The sequence below is a fragment of the Dermacentor variabilis genome, chromosome 8 (assembly GCF_050947875.1).
Source record: "Dermacentor variabilis isolate Ectoservices chromosome 8, ASM5094787v1, whole genome shotgun sequence".
NCBI lineage: Eukaryota > Metazoa > Arthropoda > Arachnida > Ixodida > Ixodidae > Dermacentor > Dermacentor variabilis.
The window spans coordinates 60,476,470-60,494,259 of record NC_134575.1 but is presented as its reverse complement, the minus strand read 5'-3'; the positions used below and the strand labels follow the sequence as shown (position 1 = coordinate 60,494,259).

Here is a 17,790-nt window from a genome sequence, read left to right as displayed (position 1 = left end):
TGGCAGACAGCGCAGCTTTAATTTTCGTGGATTGCCAGAAGAGGAGGGCATTTTTTGCACACTAGCTCAAAATGCTGAATTTGCAAATGAACAAAATTTTTCCGTTCTTTTTTAACGCACTGAAGCAGTGAATTCACACACTGAAGCCATTGAGCTCTCAAGGCACATTCACTTGGAACAACTTTTGAATGTATCACCAGTTTTTGAGCTTACGACGTCAACCGTTGAGGGTAAAAAGCAACAAGTGGCACACCAATGTATTTCGTCAAGCGCCTTGGAACGCGTCTCGAAACTGGTGTCATCATTGTAATCAGTTGTAGTTGAATGTGCCTTGTGAGCTTTGGGACAGGCATGACGTCAGCCAGCTTTTCTTTTTCTCTTTCTTCCCTAAAATATAGGCCACGCTCAAAATTCGGTCAGCCTTTTCTTTGCATAACCAACACATTCGTTATCAGGAAACGTCTCATACAATTCTCCTTCGATTACAATTGAACTTTTCAAAAAAATTTGTTTCTTTTTGGACACTTATGACGTCAGCCTTTATGTGCCGACAACGCGACAAAGTGTGACTAATATATCTCGTGAGTGTCGCTGCCTACGTCACTGCCTACGAGTCATAAATTTCAAAATATGCCAAAGTAATCAGAAATATATTTAGTGAAAAATGGTCAATTAGCCTTCAGTTCGCTTTATTGCCGTAAAACCCCAAGACGGGGCATCATACATAAGGGCGGACAACATGCATATTACTAAATAAGGGTGATTCTTCAATAAAGGTGACAATCAACCAGGACGTAGTTTCTCAAAGAAAACGAACAAAATCCGGGCCTAAATACACTTGGAACAAAGTCGGTCTTGCCTTCCAAGTAATAAAAAAATTTGACTTATTGGGTTTTACGTGCCAAAACCACTGTATTATTATGAGGCACGCCGTAGTCGGGGAATCTGGATTCGTTTTGACCAGCTGGATTTCTTTAACGTGCACCCAATGCACGGTACGCTGGGGTTATTGCATTTCTCGCCCGTCGAAATGCGGCCGCCGCGGCCAGGATTTCATCCCGCACTTTCAGGCTTAGCAGGCCAACGCCATCGCCACTGCGCCACCAGGGCAGGTCTTCCAAGTACTCCAGCGAGGTTTCTTAAATACGTTCGGGTCTCCTCGCTGCTGCTCGACAAAGTCGTCTGCTCTTATTGTACCTAGAAAGGTGTCCTTGTCTTGGTCGTCTTGCAGCGGCGGGTCAATAGGGGCGCGAGACAAGCAGTCGGACTTCTTGCCGAGAAGACCAGAAATTGCACGGTCACTACTGCAGCCACACTGAATGCCTCAGTGCCGCCTACACCGATCGCGCTGCATCAGCCCAGGGAGCCACCGACATTTCGCGGTTCATAAATTGAAGACCCGGAAAGCTGGCTGGAGAGCTACCAAAGGATGCACTATGTTAACTGGAATGGCGAAGTCAAGCAGCGGCATGTCTTTTTTCGCATTGGAGGACGTCGCCAGGACGTCGTTCGAGAATAAAAAAATTACCCTAACACCGGGGGACCTGTTTCACGGCGGCTTCCTGCAGACCTTCACGAGTATCGTAAGGAAAGAGCGAACGAAAGCTCTGCTAGAAGCCCACAATCAACTACCAAGCGAGAACGTCAGCACCTTCACGGAGGAGATGACTCACCTGTTCCGCCCCAATATGCATGTAGAAAGTTCGCTTCTTGAAGTGGGATGTAAAAAAAGAACTCTTCACAGGGATTTTGGGAAATTAGCCCAATACCGTAGCAGAACTTCTATCAGAAGCCACGATCACTGAGAAGACGTAATGCACTCCAGACAATATTGTTACGTAGTAGTGACAGTGAAGAAAGCCGCAAAACTGGGAATGACGAAACTGGCGTTTCATTGGGAGAACTTGTGCCCTCAAAAATAGGCTACACTCAAAGAACGGCGGCAGCGACGAACACGGTCACGCGCCCAGGCACGTGTACAGAAGTGAAGCACACATCCTCATTATTCTAGGCCCTCCACCAAGCGTCAGTGCCTTAATGAACTGATTAAGTTTTTCAAGGCAAACTGCATCATAAAGTTCATAAATTATAGCTTACACACAAGCTGCACACATGATAGCTTCTGATTGTAATTCGAATACACGTGAAAACATAATTCTGTTACATGGTAACTCAAAGACAGAGCGCTTTTGCAGCTTCCGTATGAAGTCCGTCTGTGTGGCTGCGGCCGCTAGGTGGCGGTACTGTACTTGGGTGAGCACGAGTCCACGAAAAATCCCCACTAACTAGGTGCTTACAACTTCATTATAAAAGCTGCAGTCTGCCACGCGTTGGACTGCACTAAACCTAAACTCTGGGGTGCTCATAAAGAGAGTGGTACTTTTGTTTCCAAACTTCAATATTGCTGACTGCATGCCACGAGTACAAAGCTCACACGCTTAGGTTTCGTGAACATTTATTGTACCTTATTCTCTCACACTTTGCATGCTCTCGTACCTCTACCTTTTCCCACCTCTCCGCACTTCCACAGGACCCCTCAGCTGCTGCTCAAAGGAGCCATGACACCAAGCTTTCGAGCTCAAAATATGCATTGCATGTTAAACCGTACGCATTCCACAGCAAGCAGCCAAAATTTGAGACCATTCAGTCCGGCAGAAAATTTGTATTTAAAATTTTTGAACAGTAAAACTGTACAGAAGTCGTGCAACAGTTACAGATGAGTAAATTAAGCACGTGCTACGTGGTTATTAGGCATGTCCAAAGCGTACCTCCCCCCCCCCCAGAGCCGGCTCCGTCGGCGTAACGGAACACAAACTTGAGGGTCGGTTCTTGTATACTACAAGCGCCAGAAGCGATTGTAGGATCCGGAAGCAGTCACGATCGCCATGTTCTGGACACGAACAATGTATGCAGTACACGCACGATTTCTGTCGGCGTATCGGCGAAAGTATCTTACTTTTTGCTGATAACTGCAGGTCTAGAATATCTAATATATCAGCCTTTATCGACTTTTATCTTACAGATGAAAGGCCAAAAGCCTGCACTAAAGAACAAAACGAAACATGCAAAATCAATGGCACTGAATGTGATTTCACCGACGGTGCACCCGTATGCAAAGGTAAAGTGCAATCTCGGCGTTGCAGCTTTTGAATTAATGACGGCAAAGAGGGCTGAATGAACGCTTGCATTTTCGTCCTGCCGTCTATCTATACTGCAATAAAAATTAATTTAAATTATGCGGTTTTACGTGCCAAAACCACGATCTGATTATGAGACACGCCGTAGTAGGGGACTCTAAAAATTGGAACCACCTGGGGTTCTTTAACGTGCACCTAAATCTAATTACACGGGTGTTTTCGCATTTCGCCCCCATCTAAATGCGGACGCCGTGGCCGGGATTCGATCCCGCACCTCGTGCTTAGCAGTCCAACACCATAGCCACTAAGCAACCACGGCCGGTTATACTGTGTTAACTTGTCACGGGTCGTCGGTCATTCCATCGATGTCAATCTTTTTTCGTCGCATCGTGATTATGCCATCCTTGTCATGTCGTCATCGCCAAACAGTCACCATCGTGCCTCCATTCTCAGACCTTCGTTGTAATGCTCTCGCGGTCATGCCATCATGATCACTGCAACTTCGTCATCCGACTCTCGTTATGCTGTCGTCGTCACGCCATCGTCGTTATACACGTTTCATGATAGTCATTGTCACGCCATTTTCACTATACACTCGTTGTCATCCCTTTGTCCTCACATCATCGTCATGCCATTGTTATCAATGCATCACTGTCATGCATTCGTTGTCATGCTGTCGTCGATAACTCACCCCGGTTATTCCATCATCCTCATTGTAACTTCGCCATCCGACACTAATCATGCCGTCGTCGCCTTACCATTGTGCCCGCACCATTGTCCCCATGCCATCGTCGTCATAAAGGTTTCGTGAAACGGTATCGTTACGCCATTGTGGTCATACACTACTCAGTCCATTGTCTTCACTGTGGGACCTCTTTCTGTATAACTTCTACTGCATATATGTACCACTAGTGAATGAAGCAATGAACTTGAAACTTGAAAGAGACTACAAAGCATAGTGAAACAATGAATGTTAGTTTGTAACCTAGCGGTCAATACGAAGGCAAAAAATGTGCTCGTATCATATCGGGTGGTTGCCCGTAGTACAGTTTTGCCTGTGGAGAACGAAATATTTAGCACAAAGGCAGAGCTGGCAATTTTTGTCGCTGTCTCTTTTGGCGAGAACGCGACTCAGGCACAATTTTCGCGAATTCATGGTAGACTTCTTTTCGCAGATCCAGTACGAAACAGCTGCAACGAGGAAGAAAAGGAAACATGCAAATCGATGGGAATGACATGCGACTTCGTAGCCGGCTATGCCGTTTGCATGGGTAAGAGTCGTGTGGCAGCTTTACGTGTTTTTTTAAGTACCAGAATTTATAAAAATCACTCTTGGCAGACAGCGCAGCTTTCATTTTCGTGGATTGCCTGAAGAAGAGGGCATTTCTTGCACACTAGCTCAAAATGCTGAATTTGCAAATTAACAAAATTTTTCCGTTCTTTTTTAACGCACTGAAGCAGTGAATTCACACACTGAAGCCATTGAGCTCTCAAGGCACATTCACTTGGAACAACTTTTGAATGTATCACCAGTTTTTGAGCTTACGACGTCGACGGTTGAGGGTAAAAAGCAACAAGTGGCACACCAATGTATTTCGTCACGCGCCTTGGAACGCGTCTCGAAACTGGTGTCATCATTGTAATCAGTTGTAGTTGAATATGCCTTGTGAGCTTTGGGACAGGCATGACGTCAGCCAGCTTTTCTTTTTCTCTTTCTTCCCTAAAATATAGGCCACGCTCAAAATTCGGTCAGCCTTTTCTTTGCATAACCAACACATTCGTTAGCAGGAAACGTCTCATACAATTCTCCTTCGATTCCAATTGAACTTTTCAAAAAAATTTGTTTCTTTTTGGACACTTATGACGTCAGCCTTTATGTGCCGACAACGAGCCAACGTGTGACTAATATATCTCGTGAGTGTCGCTGCCTACGTCACTGCCTACGAGTCATAAATTTCAAAATATGCCAAAGTAATCAGAAATATATTTAGTGAAAAATGGTCAATTAGCCTTCAGTTCGCTTTATTGCCATAAAACCCCAAGACGGGGCATCATACATCAGGGCGGACAACATGCATTTTAGTAAATAAGGGTGATTCTTCAATAAAGGTGACAATCGACCAGGACGTAGTTTCTCAAAGAAAACGAACAAAATCCGGGCCTAAATACACTTGGAACAAAGTCGGTCTTGCCTACCAATTAATAAAAAAATTTGACTTCTTGGGTTTTACGTGCCAAAACCACTGATGAGGCACGCCGTAGTCGGGGATTCTGGATTCGTTTTGACCAACTGGATTTCTTTAACGTGCACCCAGTGCACGGTACGCTGGGGTTATTGCATTTCTCGCCCGTCGAAATGCGGCCGCCGCGGCCAGGATTTAATCCCGCACTTTCACGCTTAGTAGGCCAACGCCATCGCCACTGCGCCACCAGGGCAGGTCTTCCAAGTACTCCAGCGAGGTTTCTTAAATACGTTCGGGTCTCCTCGCTGCTGCTCGGCAAAGTCGTCTGCTCTTATTGTACCTAGAAAGGTGTCCTTGTCTTGGTCGTCTTGCAGCGGCGGGTCAATAGGGGCGCGAGACAAGCAGTCGGACTTCTTGCCGAGAAGACCAGAAATTGCACGGTCACTACTGCAGCCACACTAAATGCCTCAGTGCCGCCTACACCGATCGCGCTGCATCAGCCCAGGGAGCCACCGACATTTCGCGGTTCATAAATTGAAGACCCGGAAAGCTGGCTGGAGAGCTACGAAAGGATGCACTATGTTAACTGGAATGGCGAAGTCAAGCAGCGGCATGTCTTTTTTCGCATTGGAGGACGTCGCCAGGAAGTCGTTCGAGAATAAAAAAATTACCCTAACACCGAGGGACCTGTTTCACGGCGGCTTCCTGCAGACCTTCACGAGTATCGTAAGGAAAGAGCGAACGAAAGCTCTGCTAGAAGCCCACAATCAACTACCAAGCGAGAACGTCAGCACCTTCACGGAGGAGATGACTCACCTGTTCCGCCCCAATATGCATGTAGAAAGTTCGCTTCTTGAAGTGGGATGTAAAAAAAGAACTCTTCACAGGCATTTTGGGAAATTAGCCCAATACCGTAGCAGAACTTCTGTCAGAAGCCACGATCACTGAGAAGACGTAATGCACTCCAGACAATATTGTTACGTAGTAGTGACAGTGAAGAAAGCCGCAAAACTGGGAACGACGAAACTGGCGTTTCATTGGGAGAACTTGTGCCCTCAAAAATAGGCTACACTCAAAGAACGGCGGCAGCGACGAACACGGTCACGCGCCCAGGCACGTGTACAGAAGTAAAGCACACATCCTCATTATTCTAGGCCCTCCACCAAGCGTCAGTGCCTTAATGAACTGATTAAATTTTTCAAGGCAAACTGCATCATAAAGTTCGTAAATTATAGCTTACACACAAGCTGCACACATGATAGCTTCTGATTGTAATTCGAATACACGTGAAAACATAATTCTGTTACATGGTAACTCAAAGACAGAGCGCTTTTGCAGCTTCCGTATGAAGTCCGTCTGAGTTGCTCCGGCCGCTAGGTGGCGGTACTGTATTTGGGTGAGCACGAGTCCACGAAAAATCCCCACTAACTAGATGCTTACAGCTCGCACCCGTACAGCTTGCACCCGTATGCAAAGGTAAAGTGCAATCTCGGCGTTGCAGCTTTTGAATTGATGACGGCAAAGAGGGCTGAATGAACGCTTGCATTTTCGCCCTGCCGTCTATCTATACTGCATTAAAAATTAATTTAAATTATGCGGTTTTACGTGCCAAAACCACGATCTGATTATGAGACACGCCGTAGTAGGGGACTCTAAAAATTGGGACCTCCTGGGGTTCTTTAACGTGCACCTAAATCTAATTACACGGGTGTTTTCGCATTTCGCCCCCATCTAAATGCGGACGCCGTGGCCGGGATTCGATCCCGCACCTCGTGCTTAGCAGTCCAACACCATAGCCACTAAGCAACCATGGCCGGTTATACTGTGTTAACTTGTCACGGGTCGCTGGTCATTCCATCGATGTCAATCTTTTTTCGTCGTATCGTGATTATGCCATCCTTGTCATGTCGTCATCGCCGAACAGTCACCATCGAGCCTCCATTCTCAGACCTTCGTTGTAATGCTCTCGCGGTCATGCCATCATGATCACTGCAACTTCGTCATCCGACTCTCGTCATGCTGTCGTCGTCACGCCATCGTCGTTATACACGTTTCATGATAGTCATTGTCACGCCATTTTCACTATACACTCGTTGTCATCCCTTTGTCCTCACACCATCGTCATGCCATTGTTATCAATGCATCACCGTCATGCATTCGTTGTCATGCTGTCGTCGATAACTCACCCCGGTTATTCCATCGTCCTCATTTTAACTTCGCCATGCGACACTAATCATGCCGTCGTCGCCATACCATTGTGCCCGCACCATTATCCCCATGCCATCGTCGTCATAAAGGTTTCGTGAAACGGTATCCTTACGCCATTGTGGTCATACACTACTCAGTCCATTGTCTTCATGTCTTTGTCATGTCATCATACAGTCGTCATGCATTCTTTGTCATACCATCGTCCGGGCCCCGTCGCAGTCGTCCCATCGTCATACTATAGCTTCGACATCTGGCTCCCGTCACATCGTTGTCGTTGTACCTTTGCCGTGATGTCATCGTCACCAGGCTATCGTTTCACCATGATCGTCAGTTAAATATCGTCATCCCCATTGTCATCATGCCGTCGTCGTAGTACAACTTTCGCCAAATTACCAATCTCATTCTTATTTCTTCATTCCATTGTAATCATGTTGTCGCCATTCACTTATTATTATGTCGCAGTTGTCATGCAATCATCGTTATTTCTTCGTCGTCACTTAAACGCTCTCATGTATCCTTTGACATACCATCGTCGTCATGCTGTCTTGGTTGTGTCATCGCGTCATTACCGCTCATTCGTCCGATTGTCGTCATATTACCGTCGTCTCGTTATCGTCACCATACAGTCATCGTCACGTTGTCATTGTTATTCCATCGCCACAATTTAGAAGTTACATTTCATTGTCGTCATACCGTAGAGGTTTTACGCCTTTGCCGTTCGATTAATGTCATTCCTTCGTCACTTCATCGTCACTGCATCGGCGTCATACAATCGTCATCATGCCTTCGTGGGCGACTTTTGCAAGCGAGTGCCATAGCAAAATGGGACGATATAGGATTATGTGGTATATAGCCCAAGCAACAAAACAGTAAAAAAACTCACCACTGCAAGTGTTAAATAAAGGTGACTTCGGGCATATGGAATGTCGCTCTATTTCTCGATCGCTCTTCGCGTTACCCTAGACAGTCATTGCGAGACGAGTTCTGCCGTATTTTCTTCAATAACCTTGTTAGTGACGAAGACGTAACTAGTTTTACTTCTTCTTTCCAACAGATAATAATCGGCACAGCTGTAATAAAAAAGAGAAGGAGCTCTGCAAGGCCACCGGAAGAACATGCGATTTCACAGGCGGCGCCCCGACATGCATCGGTAAGCAATTGTGCGGCGGACGCTGGTCAGCATTGTGATGAGTCAGAGCTATCAGTGTGCGTAGAAAAACTTAATTGTTACGGGAAGGAAAACGCGGAAAGAAATTGATTTACGCGACATTCGGAAGTGATCCGAAGCAGCGAACGAGACGGTCTCCGGCACGTGCACGAATGTAGAATAGTATGGTGCTACGACGGTTTATAGCTAGGAAATTTTTGAGTTCCTCGCAAGACGTTCTGCAGCGCCAACAATCGTGTTTACAACGGACAACAGTAAAGCCCACGGGGAGATTTATCTACCCACAGCGCGACCACAGTTTTCGCTTACATATCTTTAAGTTTTTCATAAAATCCTGTTTGTTCTCCACAGACACTCCCTTCACGCACTACTTGGGCAGTGTTTTTTTTCTGAATTTTTGCTAAATCTGATCTTAGTGGCTACATGCGCATATACGTGCGTGAATGGTATACCGACGAAAGTGAGCGAGGGACGTCATCGATTATAAGAATGGCACCTTGCCTCCGCCAACTAGGTGTGTTCGCGAGTCTGCCAGACTTCTGAAACATGCCTAATGTGGTCACCGACTGGACCGTCACATTTTTGCTTCCATAACGTCTAGTGTTATTAATGACGGAGAATAGTGTAAAGCACTGCGTAGGAATTGCCAAAAACAACTTGTTCCACCGACTTCTTGGCCCACAGAGAGACACTGAGAGATAAACAATTCTTCGCACCCACGAACACTTCAGGTTCTCCAAACATATGTGCAAACCGAATCGTTATTTTTTTTTTCATGAGGCGCGCAATTCGGCTGAAATTCATCCCTTTTGTGAGTCATGCAAAAAAGCGCGACACGTGAGAAGTGACAGGGCAGGTTGTTGAAAACATACTATCGTCAGTGCCTTCCCGTTTCTTCGCTCTATCTCATGTTTCCAGACTGAACGTCAAGCGAAATAGTGTCACTAAAGCATACATGCCAACTCTGCCGAATTTTTTTTTAAAGCTTATAGAATTTTGGATTTGTTCGATGATTTTGCAAATGTTCCGTCAAGTCTTATGAAAATAAAATGATTCCGTTAACGAAACGTATTGACAGGTGTCGAATAATGGGACCTCAAATATCGGGCGGTTACGCTTTGAGCAAGTTTCTTCAGACACGTTCCTCAAACAAAGCAAAAATTGTTGACGGCAATATCCCTGAAAAAAATAGAAAATTGCTTCTCAGTCTGTATTGTTTCTAGCTTCACACGACATAAAGTGCGTATGTACATCACAAAAAGGTTTCTGCTCACAGTAAACTTATACAGGGTGTTTCAGCGAACACGTTCAAAATTTTTGAAAGGCTGCCTGCCGCAGGTTGTGCAATTCTAGTTCGTGAGGTGGTCTACTCGAAGAGGCGGACACAACTTGCACAAAGAAATGAAATGCATAATCCACTATTTAGCAAGAAATCAATTATTACCCTTTTAATTAATTACCTTATGGCCCATATTGCAATTTACCAATCTTAGCCGTGGAGTTCGCAAGGTGGATCCACATTAACGATTTCTCAGGACGACACCAGTTTCGATATATTCCCAAACTTTGCGGATAAATGCATTGGCGTTCCAGTTACTTGTGTGCTTCAATACAGAAAACGTTTTGTTAACAAATTAACTGTGATGCCAATGGAATGCCAATGAATCTGTTTTCCTAACGTGTAACCGATACCCTCGTCTAGAGGAAACATTGTCGTATGCGCATTGTCACGTTTCCTTTGTTTTGCCCTTGCCGCAACATCGGATTCGTCACGTGACTGCGCTTCGATAAACGCTTCAATCAGCATCAACGTGCAGGGAGTGTGTAACAGTATTACCGGAGAGACAAAAGCTTTGGCAAGCTTTGCTTCGGGAAAAACGTTTGGCAAGGAACCACCGATAGTGCAATGCGTATGCTCGATAGTGCAATGCATTCCGTACTGACCCCAGGACCGAGTGAACGTATGTTTTACTCCCTCCGTCGGCTCATTGCAACGCATACCACTAATTTGGAAACAACGGTGACTCAGTAGCTGTGACGTGTTCTTTTTTTTGCCACAAGGGCGTGGTTTCAATTCTCTACAACGGCGGTCGCATTCCGATGGGCACAGAATAAAAAAAAACGTCGGTGTACTTAGATTTGGGAACGCCTTAAAGAAAACCTTCACGTGCTCGAAATAAATCCAGAGCAACATAGTGTCGCTCATCTCTTCTTTTCTTGTAGCTTTGAGACGCTAAAAGCCATGATTTTATCTTTTTATCACCTTCAGTCGGAGTGCACACTCTCGTGTTAGCAAAAAAAAAAAGATTATCTCGGTATTTTTTCAGCACCGGCGAGATAACCGGAGGTATTGAGCTGCTGGTAATATGAGCCCCCCTGCATGCTCAATGTGGCATCACTTCAATTCAGCGTGCAGACCGCGTTATACGTGACGATTTTACTGCAGGCCCTGCCACGTCTGATGGGGTGTTCGACATACGCCACGCTTTATGGGGAACGGTGAACGCATATTGCTTCTCCTCGTGATTTATATAGGCAATAAATACCTGTGTGCACGATAAAGGGACACTAAAGCGAAACAATAAATCAGTTTAGACTAATGAAGCATCGCTTGAGAAGCCCTGCAGGCAGTCATTTAAAAAAATAGTTTGATTATTAGTTGAGAAAATGAAGGTCCAAATATCAGTATTTGAATTTCGCGCCGAAACCCCAGCGCCGGAACGTCAGCGTGACGTCAGGGATTCCAAAGTATGTTTTCGCATTTGGGCCGCGTTGGCTGAATAAAGGTTCCCGAAACTTGCCATGTTTAATATTTGGTTCCTTAAGAACACACTGTAGTCAGTCTGTACCGCTATATATAATTAGTAGGCCCTAGAAGATGCCATCAAAATCCAAGAGGTCACAGCCCCCAGGTGCGGGAATTCAAGTAGGCGTCGCCACCCGTATTTCGTTCTTGCGCTTTTTCTGACTTACCAAACATCTTATCGTTGTAAGAGTGGTGTTTTTGGTGTTGTAGAACGGTAATTTACTTATGCAGAAGAAATCATTTTTCACTTTAGTGTCCCTTTAAGCAAGTGACGTGATTTTTCTTCTTAAATAAAGGTCACGTGGCTGACTGCGTATGCTTAGGGATTTGGTTCTAATTGATTACTCAAACTCACTAGAATAAATTCATGAGTGATCATTCCAGCGCATCGAATTTCTTCCACCAGAGTCTGAAACGCCTAGTAATAGAACTGCCATTAACTGGCACGTTCAGCCACAGGTTTTTGTGAAACAGTTCGTAATAAATTACCGATGCTTGAGCTGTAGATGTGAACGGCTAGACTAAATCGATTCAATCTCTTCTTTTTCACACAGATACACAACGAAACAGCTGCAACGAAGAGGAAAAGAAAAAGTGCAAGTCACTGGGAAGTGCATGCGACTTCAGCACTGGTGCTGTTCTGTGCACTGGTAAGCAGGAAACCTCTCCTACAACTCTCACGTGATTCCAACTGAATTTGTGAGAAAATATGTCGTTTTGGGTCACTCATGGCGTCAGCCTTGATGTGCCGACGATACACGTGACGAAGTCTGACTAGTATATTTGTTGAGTGTCGGTCAAGTATTCCGCAATTATATAACACAATACCGTGACCTTCAACACGTACCGCATTCGCAAAGAACGTTGGGCGCAACCTATATCAACTTGCAAATTGTGCATTCGCAGCGACAATAGATTTCGGACAGTTATATTTAGGAGTTTATCCGCCTCTCACGTGACGCACATTAACTATAACGCCGTTTGTACCAAGCTATCTGCACGGTTTATAAGATTTCATTATGGTTGCTTCAATATATAGGTTGTTGTAAATCCCGTTGCCTAACACTCCCAATTTGAGATCGACCTGAGGATAAACAACATCAGCGCTCACATATTATTCACCGCTTTAGAGCCACGCTATTCAACAAAAATGGTAAAGCAGTGTAGTTTGCACATTATTTCTTTATTTTTTTTCTTTATTATTTTTTCTGCCCCGAAAAAAAGCCGAAGAACTTCGAACACATAGAGTGAACGATACAAACACGGAGTCGAACTTGTCACAGATAGCTGTGGCCCTATCGTACATTTAAAACAAAAAAAGAGGTCGTTCGCTCTATTTCTATTGAGTTCTTGTACGAGAAAAGAGAAGAAGGCAAACTTTTTTAACATTGCATGTATTTAAAAGCGCCTCAGCGTCTGGTCCCATGGTCGATCACGCAATTCGCATTGTGTTATCCCATACCAAACACTGATAAATATTAGCCGTTCGCCTAGATATTGTAAGGACAACCTCGATGTTAAACTAAGATTGCCTAGTGTGAAGCTCATCAGGTGTTATCCAATAAAGCACATCCAAAATAACACTGTCCATATCATCGCTCCAGCTCCTTATAACTCTCATGTTATATCTATCCCCTATCTTCACTGAGTAAAGTATCCTCAGAATAAATTAAATTATCTGCTACAACCACAGCATCGTTATTTGCCGCCTTCTTGAAAAACCACAATTGCATTATATCATTGGCAGGAATAGTCTTGCTAATCCTAATACTACCAGGTTCCCTTTACAAAATAACCTTTCACTTCCAAAATCACGCAGCGACTCTGGCAAACTGTTAGTTTTGCTAGTGTGAAAATGTGGAATAATTTACCTGCTCACGTTAAATCCTCACCTATATTATCGTCATACCAACGTTCACTGAGAGCTTATATTAATACCTTGTACACTGCATCTATTCTTTGAAGTATTTTTTATGTTGCTTACTATGCCCATTTTTTTATGTTGTGATGTGTTGCCACAGGTTTTATTACTTTAACACTGTAGAAATTGTGTAATCCGTTCTTTTTTATAACCGCAATTGACGCCTTCTTATTTATATATTATTATGTAACTAAGAACAAGAGGTGCCGCTGCAGTTTCTAACTGTGGGACCTCTTTCTATATAACTTCTACTGCATTTACGTACAACTAGTGAATGAAGCAATAAACTTGAAACTTGAAAGAGACTACAAAGCATAGTGAAACGAAGAATGTTAGTTTGTAACCTAGCGGTCAATAAGAAGGCAAAAAATGTGCTCGTATCATATCGCGTGGTTGCCCGTAGTACAGTTTTGCCTGTGGAGAACAAAGTATTTAGCACAAAGGCAGAGCTGGCAATTTTTGTCGCTGTCTCTTTTGGCTAGAGCGCGACTCAGGCACAATTTTCGCGAATTCATAGTAGACTTCTTTTCGCAGATCCAGTACGAAACAGCTGCAACGAGGAAGAAAAAGAAACATGCAAATCGATGGGAATGACATGCGACTTCGTAGCCAGCTATGCCGTGTGCATGGGTAAGAGTCGTGTGGCAGCTTTACGTGTTTTTTTAAGTACCAGAATTTATAAAAATCACTCGTGGCAGACAGCGCAGCTTTAATTTTCGTGGATAGCCTGAAGAGGAGGGCATTTCTTGCACACTAGCTCAAAATGCTGAATTTCCAAATTAACAAAATTTTTCCGTTCTTTTTTAACGCACTGAAGCAGTGAATTCACACACTGAAGCCATTGAGCTCTCAAGGCACATTCACTTGGAACAACTTTTTAATGTATCACCAGTTTTTTAGCTTACGACGTCGACGGTTGAGTGTAAAAAGCAACAAGTGGCACACCAATGTATTACGTCAAGCGCCTTGGAACGCGTCTCGAAACTGGTGTCATCATTGTAATCAGTTGTAGTTGAATATGCCTTGTGAGCTTTGGGACAGGCATGACGTCAGCCAGCTTTTATTTTTCTCTTTCTTCCCTAAAATATAGGCCACACTCAAAATTCGGTCAGCCTTTTCTTTGCATAACCAACACATTAGTTAGCAGGAAACATCTCATACAATTCTCCTTCGATTCCAATTGAACTTTTCAAAAACACTTGTTTCTTTATGTGCCTTTATGTGCCGACAACGCGATAAAGTGTGACTAATATATCTCGTGAGCATCGCTGCCTACGTCACTGCCTACGAGTCATAAAATTCAAAATATGCCAAAGTAATCAGAAATATATTTAGTTAAAAATGGTCAATTAGCCTTCAGTTCGCTTTATCGCCGTAAAACCCAAAGACGGGGCGTCATACATAAGGGCGGCCAACATGCATATTAGTAAATAAGGGTGATTCTTCAATAAAGGTGACAATCAACCAGGACGTAGTTTCTCAAAGAAAACGAACAAAATCCGGGCCTAAATACACTTGGAACAAAGTCGGTCTTGCCTTCCAAGTAATAAAAAAATTTGACTTCTTAGGTTTTACGTGCCAAAACCACTGTATTATTATGAGGCACGCCGTAGTCGGGGATTCTGGATTCGTTTTGACCAGCTGGATTTCTTTAACGTGCACCCAATGCAAGGTAACCTGGGGTTATTGCATTTCTACCCCGTCGAAATGCGGCCGCCGCGGCCAGGATTTCATCCCGCACTTTCAGGCTTAGAAGGCCAACGCAATCGCCATTGCGCCACCAGGGCAGGTCTCCCAAGTACTCCAGCGAGGTTTCTTAAATACCTTCGGGTCTCCTCGCTGCTGCTCGGCAAAGTCGTCTGCTCTTATTGTACCTAGAAAGGTGTCCTTGTCTTGGTCGTCTTGCAGCGGCGGGCCAATAGGGGCGCGAGACAAGCAGTCGGACTTCTTGCCGAGAAGACCAGAAATTCCACGGTCACTACTGCAGCCACACTGAATGCCTCAGTGCCGCCTACACCGATCGCGCTGCATCAGCCCAGGGAGCCACCGACATTTCGCGGTTCATAAATTGAAGACCCGGAAAGCTGGCTGGAGAGCTACGAAAGGATGCACTATGTTAACTGGAATGGCGAAGTCAAGCAGCGGCATGTCTTTTTTCGCATTGGAGGACGTCGCCAGGACGTCGTTCGAGAATAAAAAATTTACCCTAACACCGGGGGACCTGTTTCTCGGCGGCTTCCTGCAGACCTTCACTAGTATCGTAAGGAAAGAGCGAACGAAAGCTCTGCTAGAAGCCCACATGCAGCTACCAAGCGAGAACGTCAGCACCTTCACGGAGGGGATGACTCACCTGTTCCGCCCCAATATGCATGTAGAAAGTTCGCTTCTTGACGTGGAATGTAAAAAAAGAACTCTTCACAGGGATTTTGGGAAATTAGCCCAATACCGTAGCAGAACTTCTGTCAGAAGCCACGATCACTGAGAAGACGTAATGCACTCCAGACATTGTTACGTAGTAGTGACAATGAAGAAAGCCGCAAAACTGGGATTGACGAAACTGGCGTTTCATTGGGAGAACTTGTGCCCTCAAAAATAGGCTACACTCAAAGAACGGCGGCAGCGACGAACACGGTCGGCGATCGTCGAAAATCTGAACAGCGGGTCAAGGGCGTCCGCTTTTATACATCAGTCATCGAAGGTTCCAGAGTTATCGCTGGTGCCCGCGTATCTTCCAGGAAGTTCTACACGATTCGCGTCGCTCATGCATGAAATCAGGTTACACAAGGTTCGGTGGCAACAGACAGCAGATAGAACCATCGATAACATTCGAGAAACTTCCGATACACGCAGCCGCGTCCTACGCTGTGCGGTAACATTTGTTAGGCGGTGAAACGTGGTCACTCGATAAATATAAACAAGTACACGCGTCAATACCCCTCCGCTCTTAAAAATCATCGACCCGATGCTTCAAACAAACGAAAGTAATGAACAAAACACCCGTAGCAAAGAAACAACAAAATAAGGAAGTTCATCAGCGAGCGTAAGAGGGCTTAAGACGCACCATGTGCACCACTCCAGATCTTGCGCAACGCCGATGTGAATGCGAAATGCCTTCTGGCACTACCTCATAGTCCAGTGTGCCAATACGTCAGATGATCTTGTAGAGTTCAAAATAGCATCGCAACAGTTTCGCACTGAGTCCTCGTCGGGGTAACGCGGTCCAAATCCAAACACGGTCACCGGACTGGTACTTCATGTAGCGTCGTCGGAGGTTGTAGTATCGGCTGTCGGTACTCTGCTGCTTCTTGATCCATAGGCGGGTAAGCTGTCGGGCTTCTTCGGCGCCCTGGAGATGGGTGGCGATGTCAAGATTCTCTTCGTCGGTGACGTCCGGCAGCATGGCGTCAATAATAGTCGTAGGGTTCCTCCCGTAAACGTTGAACGGCCTATCTGTGTTGTTTCTTGCACCGCCCTATCTTAAGCGAAGGTTACGTACGGCAGGACGGCATCCCAGGTCTTGTGTTCGACGTCGACCCACATTACTAGATTTCGGCGAGGCGCTCCATAAGACTATTCGTCTGCGGGTGGTGGGCAGTTGTCCTCCTGTGGCTTGTCTGACTACACTGCAAAATGCCTTGGGTGGAGCTCTGCTGTAAAGGCTGTTCCTCTGTCGGTGATGAGGACTCCTGGGGAGCCTTGATGAAGCAGGATGTTCTCGACGAATAATTTCGCCACTTCGGCTGCGCTACCTTTCGGCAGAGCTTTCGTTTCAGCAAAGCGGGTGAGGTAGTCTGTCGCCACGACGATCCAATTATTTCCCGCTGTTGACGTCGAAAAGGGTCCCAACAAGTCCATCCCGATCTGCTCAAATAGTCGGCAAGGAGGCTCGATCGGCTGTAGTAATCCCGCTAGCCTTGTCGGTGGTGTCTTGCGTCGCTGAGTCTCGGCATGTCTTGACGTAACGGGCGACGTCGGCAGTCAGGTGCGGCCAGTAACACTTTTCCTGTATCCTCGATAGCGTCCAGAAGAATCCGAGGTGCCCAGCCATCGGATCGTCATGTAGGGCGTGCAGTACTTCTGGATGCAGTGCTGAGTACTCTGAGTACTGAGAGGCCGTCTGGCGTGATGAAGACGGTCTTTTAGCGATCTCTCTCGTCGACTTCTATGTGCCCGTAGCCAGGCTTGAGATACATCGAGGAGAAGTATTTAGCGTTGCAGAGCCAATCCAATGCGGCGTCTATCCGTGCTAGGGGGTATACGTCCTCCTTAGTGATCTTGTTCAGTCGACGATAATCGACGCAGAAACGTAAGGTTCCGTCATTTTTCTTCACCAAGACAGCAGGGGGTGCCCACGGGCTTTTGGACGG

At 45.5% G+C, this 17,790-nt stretch overlaps 1 protein-coding gene across 1 annotated transcript in view; it reads left to right on the top strand.

The window, feature by feature from the left end:
* Window positions 1-17,790, top strand: part of LOC142591413 (uncharacterized) — a 57,318-nt gene that overhangs the window by 33,206 nt on the left and 6,322 nt on the right. Inside the window, exons 12-13 of the mRNA XM_075703741.1 lie at window positions 3,023-3,118; window positions 4,313-4,408. Coding sequence (XP_075559856.1) covers window positions 3,023-3,118; window positions 4,313-4,408 — 192 coding nt within the window. The remainder of the gene's footprint in view (window positions 1-3,022; window positions 3,119-4,312; window positions 4,409-17,790) is intronic.